This window comes from Thamnophis elegans, chromosome 8 (assembly GCF_009769535.1).
Source record: "Thamnophis elegans isolate rThaEle1 chromosome 8, rThaEle1.pri, whole genome shotgun sequence".
In the NCBI taxonomy this organism is placed as follows: domain Eukaryota; kingdom Metazoa; phylum Chordata; class Lepidosauria; order Squamata; family Colubridae; genus Thamnophis; species Thamnophis elegans.
The window spans coordinates 55,927,755-55,944,768 of NC_045548.1; the positions used below are offsets into that span (position 1 = coordinate 55,927,755).

The 17,014-nt window shown below is 37.8% G+C and overlaps 2 protein-coding genes across 3 annotated transcripts in view; one reads left to right on the forward strand and one right to left on the reverse strand.

Annotated features, from left to right (window-relative positions):
• VPS13B (vacuolar protein sorting 13 homolog B) overlaps positions 1 to 7,649 on the forward strand; it is a 331,777-nt gene extending 324,128 nt beyond the window's left edge. For both annotated transcript variants that reach the window (XM_032222762.1, XM_032222761.1), the window contains exons 60-62: positions 2,112 to 2,214; positions 2,798 to 3,047; positions 3,160 to 7,649. In XM_032222762.1, coding sequence (XP_032078653.1) covers positions 2,112 to 2,214; positions 2,798 to 3,047; positions 3,160 to 3,408 — 602 coding nt within the window. In that variant the 3' untranslated portion in view covers positions 3,409 to 7,649. The remainder of the gene's footprint in view (positions 1 to 2,111; positions 2,215 to 2,797; positions 3,048 to 3,159) is intronic.
• A 185-nt stretch (positions 7,650 to 7,834) lies between these two features.
• Positions 7,835 to 11,774, reverse strand: LOC116512326 (cytochrome c oxidase subunit 6C). Its single transcript, XM_032222767.1, has 4 exons — positions 11,648 to 11,774; positions 10,386 to 10,513; positions 8,667 to 8,802; positions 7,835 to 7,943 (listed from the first exon to the last, which is right to left on the reverse strand). Exons 2-3 carry the CDS (start codon positions 10,497 to 10,499, stop codon positions 8,686 to 8,688), a joined length of 231 nt encoding a protein of 76 aa, XP_032078658.1. The 5' UTR covers positions 10,500 to 10,513; positions 11,648 to 11,774; the 3' UTR covers positions 7,835 to 7,943; positions 8,667 to 8,685.
• Positions 11,775 to 17,014: the final 5,240 nt, after the last annotated feature.

Consider the following 17,014-nt stretch of genomic DNA (forward strand, 5'->3'; position numbering starts at 1 on the left):
GTTCTTCTTACAGGTTTTCCCCAAATTCTTCATCAGCTTCAGAAGCATAAAAAGAAGGGGGGGGAAAAAGGCAGCTACAATTATTCAAATTCAACATATGCCGCCTTCCTAACCTATATCCAAGATTTTCCAAGATTTTCCTAATTCTCTGGAGAGGGTTTGGAGGGACAAGATGAAACTTGTGTGTGGCTTTCTCACATAATTATTTATCCAACATGTGTATCCGATGTGTAGTTCTTTAGCCTGTTGAGCAATTGGAAGTTTGTTGTACATAAAACTTCGATTCTAGGAAAACTTAGAGAAAAAAAAAGTTGGAAGTAAGTGGAAGAGATGTTCCATGTAACATAGATTTTAGATTTTTAAAAAATGTTGGCAATTGATAAGTGACCCAAAATAATGGAAAGATGCACTTTACTGCAAACAATGGCTTGAAACCAGAGAGCAACTTTAGCAGATCCAACTTTGCAGAACTCAGAAGACAGTTTGTGGTGTTGTTGTTCGTTGAATAACAATCTCTCCCCCACAAAAAATGTGTCAAGTTCTTTTGCAACTCTCTTTTTTCCTCCATTTGAAAAGGGGTTCGCAATGCAACATTGCCCTGAGTGCATATAATTAATGACTTAGTCTGCTAGATTCTGACAGCTGTATTTCTATATTTTTGTATCTATTGGCTGAGGGAACTGAGTCTTTTCCATAATAAATGGAAGTGCATGGAGCAGTATCTTGCTTGTGACTAATGGGCGAATGGGCTTTTGACTTATGGGGGGAACAAGACCACACAGAAGTAATCACACGTTCTACTTTTCCATCTGCCAATGACTATCTCATTCGCAATAATGCTGGAAAATTTCAATCAGCTAATTATACAACTGGAATGTATCTTTTGAGCATTACCAGGAGTTGGTATATGTTCAATATTAAAGTGAATTCTTTCTGAACACCACCAGTGCATTATTTAATTTGGTATTTGTTTTATACATTTTTACCCTATGGAGAAATGTTTGATGCTCAGCTCTCTCCCTATCCAGAAAATCTGCCTATCTCTAAAATATACCCGTTTCAATCCCAGTTATAAAACATCTTTTAAATCAGGGGTGTTAAACTCAATTTCATTGAGGACTGCATCAGAATTGTGTTTGACCTTGGGAAGGGGAGGGCGTATGGCCAGTTTGACATCATTCCTGTAAGGGTCACTTCTGGCAGCCCAAACGCTCTGCCAGCAAAAACAGACCCCTGAGCTCCGTTGTCTGCCATGGCCTCCTGCAACTATCTGCCAGTGAGCTTGGGTGACATGTGGCCGTCCCAAGCTCTATTTTCACTGGCAGAAGCACCGCAGGCCGGTCCTTCGCTGTTTCCAGGGCAGCCTCGCGGACCAGAATTAAGTATCCCACAAGCCGGATCCAGCCCCCGGGCCTTGTGTTTGACATCCCTGTTTTAAGTAAACCATCCAGTTATTGACTCTCTGACCTTTCCCAGCTTAAGTGCCATGCCCTGTACCAGCCATCAGAAAGCAACATGCTAAGATACCCCCTTCTCCTGATGAGGGCAAAAAGGAAGAGAAGTACCTTTACAGAGTTCTGCTGTAGTGTAAGAAGACACCTTTCAAATTTCAGATGCCCCAAGAGAATTCATAAACATTTGGGTTTCATATTTAACCGATGCATTAAGTAATTTACCTTGAAATGCCGTATCTAGGGCAAATTTACCTGCTGGTGTGTGCTAATTGTGATATACTCATGAAAGAATGTTAAGCAAGAAAGTTAACCACGGTCTTGAATTGATATGCCTACATTCTTACCTAACTTGTCCAATCCCTTTTCTAAATCTATGGCCCTCAAGAGCATTTAATTTTCCCTAATTGCTAGTTTGTGACTGATGATCCGTCTTTTGTTTATTTCAAGCTAATGCTAAAATCCATTATGGTTAAGTGCATGATTATTGTGTTCTAATGTTGAATGAATTATCTCCACTAGAGCTTCCAAAGATGTGACATCACTTTGGATCTGCACAATTTTATGGACTGTTTAAGAACATGACATCATTGCAACATGTTTCTGTTTTCCCACCCTGTAAAAACAAAACCAAAAACAGCCTAACTTTTATCACCACAGGTATTTTGCATGGAGCTGGACTTTCCCAGCATCCTAAACAGCGTTGTCCTCCGAACGATCAACATGCTGAACAGGCACCAAACAGCCACGTCAAATACGTCTGGTAAATTATCTGGATACTGACTCATTTCTATGCCCCAAGTGTTGATTAATAGATTCTGGCTTCTGGTCAAGCTAACAGAGCAAAAGGCTGACTTACAGCAGAATATATAGGAATGCTAAACATAAAGTTCAGCAGAGGCCCTTTCGGAAAGCCAGCTGTCCTTTGAGCTTTGGAAATTGATGCGAGCCTGTCTTTGTTTATGAAAGATATTACTCAGTTGCCTTTGCCCAAATATTGGACATCTCCAGAAATAACTGCTACAGTAGTTTCTTCTCAGTTTGGTTCCAGTTTCCAGTTCCAATCCCTTGGAGTGGATTCAGGGCTGGAAGAAGAAATGAATTGGACAAGAGAGATGTGATTGTGACCATCAATTAGGTCAGCTTGGCTGCAGAAGATGGAGGTTTGAGAGTATTACAAAATAAACAAGGCCTCTTTGGGATTTAAAATCATAGCAAGTTTTGCAAAAATTGTTTCTGTTTAATGCTACTGCTTCTTTAGAGAGAGAGAAAAGGAACTTTTACTGAGAAATGTTGACTATCAGGTGAATGCATGTTCTTCATCTTGAACCTTTTTTTTTAAATAGGAAAATGCTTCAGTCACTGGGGAGACCAGAGGTCTACATGGCCCTGGATGTGATAATTGTGAGTGGATCAGGCCAAGAACACAAAGGATGTTTACTCCTTACTTCAGAAGTGCTGTTTGTGGTTAGCATTGATGAAGACACACAGCAACAGGCATTCCCAGTGACAGAAATTGAATGCCTGCTAGACGGTGAACAAAGCAATCTGTTGAAGATGCAGCTCAAACAGCAGAGAGTGTCTTGTGATCAAGAGGTAAAGCTCCAGATTTATTTTATTTGTAGTCTTTAAAAACAGCCATGATTTTTTTTGAATTTTATTAGCAATACACTGCCCATTTCCATAAATCTGTGTTCTCTGATTTCAGGCAGATGGAAACCGAGAGAGACTGTCCGAACAGCAGTACAACAGACTTGTTGACTACATTACAAAAGCATCCTACCACTTGGTTACTGTCCCTGTGTCTATACAAAACACAGCACCTCTCATAGCTACAGAACCAGTTCCAGCAACAGTAAAGACTTATCAATACCTGGTTAATCCCATTTTTGCTCATGTGTTCATCAGCAAATTTACAATGGTAAAAAATAAAGCTTTGAGTAGAGGATTTAACTGAAAACCCTCTGCTGAAATGTTTCCAGATTTAAAGTACTATCTATGCAGTTGCCTAATAAGAACTTTTACATTTCACATCACATGAAAACAGATGAGTTTAAACTTAAGTGTGCTGGGATATTGAACACGCACATTAAAAAGAAGAGTCTATTTTGCACTCAGTACGTTTGAGATGAATTCTGTAGTCTGCTTTATGAGACAAAATATTGTATATATGTTGTAAAATAAGCTGTCAGTAAACAAATTGGCAACCTTGTAAGATGACAGTGAAAATCTTTATTTTCTTTTTAATTGGAAGTATAATATGAAAAGATTGACAGAATGCACAGAAAGGACATTATAATGTTCTTGTCTTTCTCTTCATTTTCTAAAGAGGTGCCAATTAATATAAGCAAGGTTTAGAACTTAGCTTTAAAGACTTGCTCAGGGCTGAAATTTGTACTGCAACTGGCCCAAACTATAGCAAAATTATTCTTTCTATTCAGTTTGGAAGTACTTGGGTGTGCTAAGTGAATTGTGATAACCTAGGGTTCCAGACCATTCTGTTAATTTTCATTGAGATTTTGACAAATTTCAGTCCTTAATATAATTAGTGCCTTTATTTAGTTTGAAGAACTAGTTGGTGACAACACTAATTTATGAGATATTTGCCTACCATAAAAGATAGCAATGTTTTCTGAAGATTGTTGAATGTATGTGCTATTGCAATTCTTTAACAATGTATCATTATGCAAGAGTTCTCCTGGACTATTAATGAGGGACCAGTAACTTGCATTATATAAAGCTTTATAACTTTTGTTTAGCCAAGGATACCAAAAATGAGAAGATAATTTAAATCATCGGCTGATCCAAGATGCATTACTCAAAGTATGTTCCATTAAGTTACATCCAAGCAACATAACAATTGCTACATTGGTTATATTAACAAATTTTCATTTTGATCAGCATATCCATACTAGAGCACCACAGCAAACACAATTTGGGTTTCATAATTCCAAGTCATGCAGTTGTAATTGCAGCAATTCTGGGTAGGTGCCAGCATAGGGAAAGCTCATCTAAATACATGATTAACTTGAAGCCTATATAGCCATGTTTAAAAAGTAGACATAACTTGAACTCATATTTGTCTCACAGTTTTCTATAAAATAAAGAGATTCAGTGTATCACTGAAAATGCTATTTAATACTATGAGATGTGCATTTGAATTTTTAACTGAACAAGTTAGTAGCCAGAGTATCAGCTCTCATATAGCCCTATTACCCACTGTCATCCGAAGTTAAACCCATATATCCACTGGAAAGGACCCAGTAAACCATAAAACTAGTGCCTGGTTTCATTATTGCTGTAATATTCAGTAATTACACTTGCACCAGAAGGTTAAATGGCACATTCTTTTTTTTTAAAGTATATACTTGTGACATAGAAAACTACACTAAACCATCAACCCAGGAAAAGTAAAATTCATGGATGTATGGCCAAACCATTTTAGACCATACAGCTGTGTTACTGGATCAGTTATCAGATTTCTCATTTCCTGTGTAAATCTAATTTTTCAGAGACCTCTAGTATGTTAATAGTGGATGTTTTTAAATGTATCTTTTCCATAGATTTTTCAACATCTGTTTTCAACTTCAAATTGTAGAAGAATCACCGGCATAAAATAACTATTCGATTTAAATAGATTGAACTGTGATCAGCAGGCTATAGTTTCAAAAGATGTGTTTGCTCTGGGCTCTTAGCTATTTATTTTAATTTAACACTTTGGGTCCTAAACATTTCTTTTTCTCTTTTCCTCCCCACTCTAATACCCTGCTCAGCTTTTTAAGGCAAGAACTCAACATTAATCTGTACAAGGCCAATCTGCACTACAAAACTATGTGGAAGCTAGGTACTGAATTTAAACTGTTTTAGCCAATTGTCGCTGTTTCCAGTACATTTCTAGGCAGAGATTTTGAAAGCTCTTTTGATTTTGTCTCATAACCTATGTGTTCCATTTTTAAAATATTCAGCCTTTGAAAACTGGGTTTATCCTAAGTACAAACTAGATACACCCTTTGTTAAATGTTTATTAAGTTGTTTGTTAGTCATTTACTTACACTGCTTTAAAATATTGTATTTTATATTTGAATCTTTCATGAGAAATAAAGAGTTATATTGCGACTTTGTCTGTTGACAGTACTGTTGTAGCAATTTGAGTCAAAAGAAATGTATTTATAAAGTGCCAAAATAATAAACTAGCACAAACAGGATAGATTATAAAGTAGAGCAACCAAATTTGTTTAAAGCTCTTCTGAATTATAGCAATTGCTTTACAAATCCAATTAAATTTAAAGTGCTGACCTAGCTACAGTTCTGAAAATACTATACGAAGATACTTTTTTAAAAATCTCCCTGAGATTTATTGTCCTTGTTATCTCTGAACACAACCTATACTGCAACTGACTTTTAAGATTAAAATTAGTTGCATGGTTAATCATAATATTTGAATATTTATAAGAATTAGATTCCAGTTTCCTGCCCAGAACACATTTTGGGCAGCTAACAATTTAAAAAAATATTATTTACAATCTGAAAATGTTAACAATTGCAATTAATTCAAGCACTTGGCTAAAGAAAAATATCTTTTGTCACCCAAGCAGGAAGAATGGAAGCTGAGTATACACTGAGAGTATACTATGACTTGGGAGCAAAACAGAATGTCCTTGACCTGCAGTACCTCAAAAAGCAAGGGCATCTTTAGAGACCATCCCATGCCATGCAGTTCATAGCAGGGTATGCATGGGATGGCGATTCCTGGAATCCCTATGGCATCACTAAAAACACTATGCTTTTAGTGATGCCATAGGCACAAATTGTGCTTCAATCGTAAACGTATTGCATTCTTGGGTAACTCAACTGTCAATCTATAGTCCTCCCACTATAGTTAACATATATGAAGTTATATTTACTATAAAGTAGTCTAAGGATTGCAACTAATAATGTAGATGTCTGAACACTGAAAGCATGAAATAATTATTAGATTCTACACTATTTTGCGTATTATATAATGTTCACCACCATAAATGGTCCTTAGAGGGCCTTGCTGGTCAGGGGGAGCAGACTGGGGCCAGAAGTTCCCAGTTCAATCAAATGTTTACATAAGGGCTAGATAACTCATGTGCTACTTGGTCACCAGTTCAGATACCGTATATCCTTATCAGATTCCTCAATGTCTTCAACAATAGCAGAGCTTCTAATGCGCTTGAAATGTTCTTTAAAATTCAGTAAGGATTCAGAGATGTAACTGCCTTAAAGCAGCCATGTTCAACTCAGGAAATTTTTTTATGACATCTGATATGTCATAACATGCTCAATAATTTTGTCAGAAAGCAACAGTTCTGGGCCAGGTGGATGTCTGACAGAATTACCTGGATGCATTATAAACATAGCCTTTTTGGTCACAAGTTCACTTGCTTGCTAGTTTTTTCTTTCCCTCTTATGGCCAGCAAAATCTCTTAAAGAGACAGCATATTGCTAAGAACAACCCAAAATTTTAGCAGATTGGAGAGTAACAGCAGACAACTACTGAAAAATGAAAGACTTGGTGAAAAAAATCCATCAATATCGAATAACAGATTTTGAATCAAGAACCTAGTGACCAATTAATTGTACAAAATCATTTTACTAACTTTGAAACATCCAAGAAGGGGCAAGGTGCCATTAATCTCATCAATAAACCTGTGTGTTCCTAAATTTCTAGATGGACAATGGTAGAACTAATGCTAACTTAGATAAGCTGATATCCTATTGCAGTACGGCTCTTAAAAGCCAAAAGCAGCCATTTGCATCTGCCTGCCCACAACTATGTGGCACGTTTCCACAACACGTATTGCAAAGTGAACTCTTGTGAATAACAGCAATTTTTATAACTACTTTTATATTATCACAAAAGAAAAGAAAATCTGGTTGTTGCTCAACAGTGTGCTACCTGCAAGGTACTCAATAAATGTTCTGAAAAAAAATTATAAAGGTAAATGTAAAATGTGGATACCATACACTTCACCTTCAGATGGTCACTGAAAACAGTCCAGTCTTCATTTCTCCTTTTTGCCCACTTCTCTGTGAAGCAGAAGCTATAAAAGGAGAGAGAAAAATTGCTTCCAACTGCTGCTAAAAGGAAGCTAAAAAGATCCATGGATAGTATCAAGATTTTTCCTGTTGTCCCTTAGACTTGACACACCCTCTCCTCTCAGTGTTTTATTTTAGAAAGAAAACATAAAAAATGTCTGCTACTAGGGACATTTCAGCCTGGCACATTGTCCAAGGAGCAGGGGGTTGGGCTAGAAGACATCCAAGGTCCCTTTCCAACTATTATGATGATGATGATGAAATACTGCAGTGCTTTCCGTGAGCTTTTCTTGATACCAACTGAAAGAAGCCAAGACACATTCCAAGATAAAGATTTGATTTAATGAACACAATACAGCAGGATCAACATTGAAGGTGATCGTTATTGATCACAATAATATTTGATTATTTTGTCTCCAAAAGGATGCTCTGAAAAACAAAAAAATAAGTTAAGAAACTGGAATTTATTCTCCCATTTTGAAAAAGATATGCAAAACATTACTTTATGTAAGTTGTATATAAAATATTTGTTTTATGAAGCCTAAAGGCTCTAACAGTTGTAACCCTAAAACGAGTTCATGATATGATGAAATGCCACTGCAAACATAATTAGCCACTTTGTGCTTAATAGTAAAGCTTCTAACAGCATGATTTGAAAACTGCTAAAAATTAGCAGCAATGAAACGGCTACATTTTTTCCAAGAAAGCACATGAATATTAGAATTAAGAAAGTACATCAATGGAAAAAAATCATAGGAGTAACTTCAGTTAAAACTAAATGAATTATTTTATTTTATTTTACTTTGCTCTAAGTGAATTACTTTTATTCTGTATTTCAATATGCACCAGTACCAGGTCTGTGCCATTTCTTTGCTAACAATGTGTTTTAATCAGTCTTATTTATGCCACCCAACCCACAAAGCAATTATGTTGTCTGCTATTGGCTTCTCCTGGAAAGCGTTTTGACTTCCTGGGTCAGGGTGGAGAAAAAATGTGTGGCCCGAGATCACCCAGCTGGCTTCTAATAAGGGAGAACTCAAACTCGGGTTTCTCGCTTGATATCAGCACTTTAATCCTATGCTACACTATCCAAGCTAGCTTAAAAGAAACATTCCCTTGAATTATTAAAGCAGAAGCTGAACGATTGCTTACTTATGATTAGCAGATGTCATTAGGGCTTCACGCTGTGAAACACTCCTGCTTTTCTCTTGTCCTCAAAGTCTTTCGCAAAATCAAATGTTTTATAGAAATCTCTGTATTTATTTTGCTTTGCTTGAATGAAATAATGCTGAGGAGAAAAAAATTACCATTATAAGACTTTAACACACGCAATTCGATTAAATACTGAACAAAAACATTTTTGTAAAAAAATAAGAGCAATGTCTATGAAAACACTCGTGGGCAGCGTAAATTGTTTACAAAATGTTGAGAAAACAGTGATGCAATGATGAAAAAGGTGTACACTGTTAACACTACAATCCTGTACCTATTTACCTGGGACTTGCTTAATGACCCTAATTGGGAACAGAATTCTCCTTGCTAAATGGAGCAGTCTTTAAAGGAAACACGTGACACCACTGCTTAGAAATTGAAGTTCTGGTTCAGCTAGTTGACTTTTTACCATTTATACTTATCATGGCCTCAGAAAGGGTGCTATATAGCCCTTAGACTTATATACCGCTTCACAGTGCTTCTCTAAGCAGTTTACAGAGTCAGCATCTTGCCCCCAACAATCTGGGTGCTCATTTTACTGACCTCGGAAGGATGGAAGGCTGAGTCAATCTTGAGCCAGTGAGACTCGAACTGCTAAACTTCTGGCAGCCGGCAGTCAGCAGAAGTAGCTTGCAGTACTGCACTCTAACCATTGCGCCACCACAGAAGTGATTTATATTACCCATAAATAACTTCCAACTGACATCAAACATCACCATCCCCAACTTCTGGAGTCACATAAATGTATGTTGGGCACCTGGATCCCTGTTTACACATGCAATCAGTCATCATGTTATTGCCATTTGCAATCTCCTCTGCCAGTTTCCCCCGATAGTCAAAGAGGAAGCCAGCAGGGAAGGTTACAGGCTGCTGCCACTTGCCGAAAAGATTCCCTCTCATCTCTGAAGGCTGACTGAAAGAGCTGCTGGCTGAGGGAAACTGACATTCTTCTTCAGAATGTAGAAATAAGGCTTAAATCATGAAGATCAAAGCTCTGTTTTGGTACCCTCCAGAAGGGTCATGGCAAGGACCTGATCCTCAAGCTCTGAGATACAACAGGTTTTATGTTCACCTTGTTCTCATTTGATTCCTGGGAGGTGCCCCACTCCCTTGGAACAAGTAGCTGTTTTACAATACCTTTACCATAGCTAGCAGCCAGTAGGAAGCAGTGAGTTCTACCAAATATTTGGAACCCTGGAAAACAGAATGACTTTGTATAGGGGAATGTGTGGTGAGCGAGACTGGCAGCCAAGAAGACTGGTGGCAAGCCCAGCACTGATACCACACACTCACACACCTGACTGAGGAGCATAACAAAGGTCACCCTGGAAGCAGCAGGAGAAGCGAGCAGAAGAGCAGAGATGGGGGAGGAAGACAGTGGGGGGAGTTGAAACACACCATACAATTGTAAGCTTGGCCAGCCTGCTAAGCACCTAACTTTTGATCATGTGACATGAGAGCACTGCAACAGCCATAGCTTCAAGTGCTAGCTGTAACTATCATTTGTTCAGCATCATAATTGCAAACAGACACTGAGCAAATGGTCATTAAACAAGGGTTATTTGTAATTTTTCAAGACTTGCCCAAATAATTAAGAATTGCTCTTAAGAATAAAAAAAAATCTGGTTTACACGAAGTTTTAACACAAAAAATCCTGACCTCCAAGAGAAAAAAGCTTCCTGTTACTAAAGTAACTCCTATCAGAAAATTCTTTCTTGCAAATCTTCCCAGGAGATCTCTCATTCGTGGCTTGGGCAACAGATTGGAAGACATATTGAAGCTTTCTCCTAAAACAGAAAGGAAAATTAAGGCTTTGCTATTATGATCACAATATGAACAAGAACAACAAAAATTGCAACCACAAAGTGTTCCCTATACAAAAAGGCAGCATTTGTAGAGAACTAATTCTTTGGAAATTGTTTTATTTGTTAGAAATACATGTGTGGTATAACCTAGGACTCTATAAAGGTTTTGAAAAGAGATTTTCAGTGATAGTCAGGACAAAGTTCATAAAGTGTCACTTTTCAAATTAAAACAATCAAGGTCCAAGGCTCCAGAAGCTATATGCATACATGCATCAAAACCTTTATAAAGCCCTAAGTTATACCACACATTATGTATTTCTAACAAATAAAACAATTTCCAAAGAATTATTCTGCCTTTCTGCTATATGCATACATGCAGCAGCATATATGTCGCTATATGCATACATGCAGCAGAAACAGATGGAAGCCGTTTCTATGGCAGAAATGCAACTCTATTAAAAAAAAGTGACAATTGTTTAATAGATTGCATTTTAAAAAGCCTGATTCTAAAGCTTTGCAAAACTCTTAATATGGATGCTGCACAAGGAATCCTTCCTTTCCACATCTGCAGATGGCATTTCAATCTTCCACTTTGGGAATCTAGTGCTCACTGCCAGCGTGACCAGGACTCGCGTGTACAGTGTCAACCTGCTGACATTGTTTTCATTCCGCTCCTCATCCGAAATGCAGCAAATGGTCTCTTCCCCGCTTCCCGCACTACAACCCATAGCTTCCTTAATCACAGTCTACAAATAATCTTCCATCTGCAGGATTCGCCTGGGGCCACTAATTCACGTCCAAATGACCGCAAGAGGAAGAGAGGAAAGCAAATCGCGAGGCAAAAATCATCTTATCCTTTCGGTCCAACCTCCCGCCCAGAGCGATTCTGCTGCATTTGGCGGGGACCCCAAAATAGACGGACGCCCCCAGCCTCCTCCTCCTCCCCCCCCCCGCCCACCAACTGCACCGCCAGACCCCAACGGACTCCCGCCTCCCCCCTTCCCCGGGCTGTCCCTAGACTGTTCTTTCTGGACTGTCTCAGTGTCGAGCTAAGCCCGGCGTCCCCCCAAAGGGGAGGGAAGGAGAACCGCGCAGGAGGCCGCCGCGAATACTCACGCCCGACGCCAAAGCAGGAGGAAGTTCCTTCTCTGACCCCTACAGAGACAAGGCCGTCCTTAACGCCTTCACTTTCAGAGGCACGGCTCCAACCTGCGCATGCGCGTCCCCGGGATGTAACTACGGCAAGCGCTCAGGCCAAACTTGCATCGCGGCAGCTGCTTCTCGGAGAGCGAGGCGTGGCGGGTGAGGGGCAGCGCCGAAGGTGGGTGGCTTTTGCCAGGAGAAGGGCGGGGCTGAAAGTTGACGCGGCGCTGCGGCGCGACGGGATTCGGGATTAAGTAAAACGCGGTTCAAGGAGCGGGTGGGACGGTGCAGGCGGCCGAAGGGATCCTTCCTCAACCTGGCGCCCACCGTTCGGCTGTACGCAAGAAAGGCAAAATGGTGCTGCGAAACTCTTGATTCTCTTTTTAGAGCCTCGTTTACAGTGCTGAGTCCCGCAATGCGCTAATCGTGAATGTCCGTGGTGGGGCTCCCAGGGTGAAGTTAGCAGAATAACAGATTAAGAGAGTTGGAAGGGACCTTGGAGGTCTTCTAGTCCAACCCCCTGCTCAAGCTGGAAACCCTATATATCATTTTAGACAAATGGTTGTCCAATCCCTTCTTAAAAACTACACCACTTCAGACAAATGGCTGTCCAACATCTTCTTAAAGTCTTCCAGTATTGGAGCATTCACAACTTCTGGAGTCAAATTGTTCCACTGATTAATTGTTCTAACTGTCAGGAAATTTCTCCTCAGTTCTAAGTTGCTTCTCTCCTTGATTAGTTTCCACCCATTGCTTCTTGTTCTACCCTCAGGTGCCTTGGAGAATAGCTTGACCCTCTCTTCTTTGTGGCAGCTCCTCAAAGTTCGGGATGGCTAATTTTCGTCTAGCTTTTAATGGAGCATTCATGGCCATTCCTGTGATTTGCATTGCTAAATTCCAAATTCCTTGCAATTCCAGGTTGTCGGAATGAGGAGCTGCAGTTTACACACACACACACACACACACACACAATCCCACCCCAGAAGAAGCCCTGCAAGAACATCTGGACATAAGAACGCCACCAAAGTGAGTTCAGGTCAGACAAACCCCTGCAATTTCAGGGCTATCATTCTAAATGTGGCTTGCCAACTGCCCTGGGGGCTGGGAGTGGGGTGGCATCCCCATCCAGTCGTTGCTGGTCCTCCTGCCCAGGTACCAGCTGGACCTGATGCTGTGCAGTTTTAGAGGCCAGGCGAGGTTAGCAAGATACCACCATCGACATCATTTTTGTGGTTCTGGGCTGGAGTTACTTCTGAAAACTGGACTAACAGCTGGCCTGTCAGATATACTTGGCATTGTTGAACATCGAATGCAAAAACAAGTCTTCTGTGCCACAATCAAAATCAGATTTGCTCCTTTTTTCTGGGCCAGGAATGAATTCATGGCAAACCGTTGATTTAGAACTGACATGATGCCAAATATATTATAGCATTGTTTAAAAATTAGTATTTTAAAGTGGATGTTATTTAAAACAGACATCAGAATTTCAGACATTTTATTTGGATTTGTTGTGCTGTGTTGGGCATAGCACAATCATTTTGCTGTGGTATAAATTAAATTGGGACCAATTGATCACACATCATTTTTGCCATATTGTGACAAGTTTTGTTTTCTGTTGATATGAGTTACTGTATCCTTTATTAAATTTCTGTTATATAGCTTCAAGAATATTTGTGATGTAAGTTTTGCCGTTAGATAATTTTAAGTGCAATTGTAGAATTTTTATTGCAGAGTGATATCATATAAATTATAGGCTTCCCATTTTCTGTTTCAGTTACATCTGGTTGGGCTTGGCACTATTTTTATGCAAAATTAGCCATTTCTACCTTTTTTCTTAGAAAATAACTTTATATTAAAAAGTGCAAGCCATGTTTCTATTATATTAATATATCTGAGCTACATGATGGCCTAAATTATCTAATTTGTATATATTTAGATTAAATTGATTTTTATTTATTTTCCTATGGCACACTTTGACACCTTCTGTGTGGTATAAATAGAATAGAATGGAATGGAAACCTTTATTGACCAAATGTGATTGGACACACAAGGAATTTGTCTTTGGTACATATACTCTCAGTGTACGTAAAAAGAAAAGATACATTCATCAAGAATCATAAGGTACAACACAAAATGATAGTCACAGAGTACAAATAAGCAATCAAATCATAGGATTTGATTACAAGGATTACAATCAATATAAACCATAAGAATACAAGCAACAAAGTTATAGTCACACAGTCATAAGTGGGAGGAGATGGGTGATAGGAATGATATGATTAATAGTAATGCAGACTTAGTGAATAGTTTGACAGTGTTGAGGGAATTATTTGTTTAGCAGAGTGATGATGTTTGGGGGGGGGGCTGTCCTTGTGTCTAGTTGTTCTGATGTGCAGTGCACTATAGCGTCATTCTGAGGGTGGGAGTTGAAACAATTTAAGTCCAGGATGTGAGGATTCTGTAAATATTTTCACACCTCTCTTTTTAACATGCAGTATACAGGTCCTCAATGGAAGGCAGGTTGGTAGCAATTGTTTTTTCTGCAGTTCTAATTATCCTCTGAAGTCTACATCTGTCTTGTTGAATTGCAGAACCAAACCAGACAGTTATGAAGGTGCAGATGACAGACTCAATAATTCCTCTGTAGAATGTAGAGTATGTAGTATATCCATTTAAAAAATGGCATTCTTTGCCACTTCCTGCCTCTGACCAGGAGGTATGAACTTACCTCAACCCATATTTGCCATCCCGGTATTAATTAAGTACTTGCCAACTGGAACTGGAACTTAATGAAATTCTAGAAGGGTATCAGCAAAGCAAGATGTTGAAGGCAAATGGAAAACATGAACTAATAAAAAGGCTCAACCAGTGGAACTGCAAATTTGGCTTTTGAAGTTCTTTCAAGTACTGCATGCTTTAATTTTGGAGTAATGTTACAATGATGAATGCAAAGAACAAATAAGCAGGAATGGTTTTTCTAACTTTTGGACCATATGAAGATGAAGCAACATGTTGATGGTTACCAGTAATTGCCACAGCTATTGAAAGCATTAGTCATTAGGTTGGATTTTTAATCACTGGCTTGCAAAAGCTTTGAGGGTGAGGAGAATAGAGAAATTTCAAATGCTCCTTTCCTTTGCTTTTTAAAAAATGACAAAAAGTACCAAACTTCATAGAATGGGTTGCCCAAATAAACAGGACTATTTGGGAGCTTGACCAACAATGATTAGTTTGTTTCAACTGAAAAAAATAGACTGCAATCTATAAAAACTAATTTTGAAAGAATCATCTAGTCCTTTTAAGATAAAGCAAGACTTTCTTATTCTAATAAATAAAAGGGAATTTCTCATACCTGGTCTTTAAATACAAAGTGTTACTTAAGCATTCTCCAGATATTTGCAACTCTCAAAATTCTACAGTTAACATGGCTATTGCTAGGAGTTTATGACCACACATTTGGACATCTAGATTCAGGAAACTGGACTAAGCACTATTCTGTGTATAAACCAATAAAGCACAGAATTGGAAGGGATCAAAATATTATTGAAGCCATCTGTCAATGTAGGAAACATTCCGACATTGGTCATTAGGCTGCAGCTTAAAATATTCTGTCTCTGGGAATCTTATTTTTTGTTTTCTAGTTTGTGTATTGAGTATCTGCCTGTTATCAGAAGTTATGCCAAATTTGTGATCCTTTTGACACCTCAATTTATTTCAGAAAGTCATCTCTTCAAGAAAAAAGCAGTTTCCTCCATTTGCCAGTATATTACAAAGTTTTGGTTGTCAAACAAGGTACAATGTGAAGATTGGATGTTCTTTATAGAGAGCTGACTTCAAGTTTTGGTTTCTGGATTAGATCTGACTCATGGGCAGTTCCTGCCCTTGTTTTGTGTCTAGATTATAATTGTATTATTATCAAATTCTCAGGAAATTCTTCCTAATGTTCACATACACTCTTTTCTGGGAAATTGAACTTGTGGTCTGGATCCTATTTATCAAATGACAAATTTTCCTGATATGAGAGCCATTCAAATATTTTAAAATATGATTGATTCATTCATTATATTCCATCATGTTGTTTCTGATGTCCTAGCGACCACATAGATATTTCTTCATCATCATCTATCCTTTTAGGTCTTCTTTTGTTTTTATAGTGATTTTATTAAAGATTACAATTTACAACAGCAAAAACTATTGCAAACTAAATATATTTAAAAGAATAAAAAATATGAAAAGTGCATAAAAATAAATAGAAAAAAACATTTTAACGTAGGTTGGAGGACACACACCTCAGGCAGTGAAGAGGGATGATAATCCAATTTTGTAAGTGAAAATCTATTTTCTGAATGTTAGAAATCTATTTACTGTTGGCTCAAACATCCTCTTTATGAATCCTTACAGGTGAACATTTAAATAGTGGTGATTGAGGTACTATCAATACATTCTAAGAGGATTTTTGTGGGAAAGGGAATATAGTTTCCTGGATGTATTGATTACTTTGACAAATAATCCCAATGCCATAGCAGGCTAACAACAGCTTAATAGATAGTTTGAAGTGTATATTTTGTTAATACAGGATCTAAACCAGATGAAGTTTTTAAAATTATGTTTATTCTTGTCAATGTGATTTTTTAAACATCTACACTGAATTATCCAGAAATGCAAACAATGAAAAATATCATTTAGCAATGTCCTTATTCATAAGTTATTATAATTTGATGATTGGCTTCATATGAAGCGTCTCTGGAGAAATGACGAGAAAAAACCAAAAACAATTCAGGGAGAAAAGTTATAAACTGCTAGTTTATTAACATGTTCATTAAGATTGACCACAATGTTACAAAACAGTGAAAAATGACTTGCTGTCAACAAAGCCACAAATTAGTGAATGACTGTTCATGTATTTACTGTTTTGTTTTTTTCACTTTTTCTAACCTCATTCTTTACAATTGTTTTTCTGCAATCATTTCTATGTATCCTATATTGTATTATGTATCTCAAGATAGTTTTATTGTATTTGATCAAATGGATGTCAAACTATGAAAAAATTATTCCTTTGTAATTGTGTAAGCCTTAAAAGTGCCACAGTCCAAACATAATATTTATTAAACGTTGCCATTTACAAAATTGTTGCTGGGCATATCAATTATCCTTGTTTTGGTAATCAAATTAAAATATATTTTATGATTAAAAATGCTTTCAAATATACCTAAATTACAACTATATTAGATAATGTTGAAAACGTAATATCTTTTCTTTAGAAAACCACAATTAATCTGCTGATCTTTAGATGCCGCAAACCATCACATGGCAAAGTTTAAAAAAAGTTTTAAGTACCAT

What these genes read in the sequence shown, in the direction of transcription:
- LOC116512326 (XM_032222767.1), bottom strand. Translation starts at nt 10,499, where the DNA reads ATGTCTTCCAATCTGTTGCCCAAGCCACGAATGAGAGATCTCCTGGGA. An exon ending in GAAGCTTTTTTCTCTTGGAG is followed by an intron (nt 8,803 to 10,385) that starts GTCAGGATTTTT and finishes TTTTCTCCTCAG; the next exon opens with CATTATTTCATTCAAGCAAA.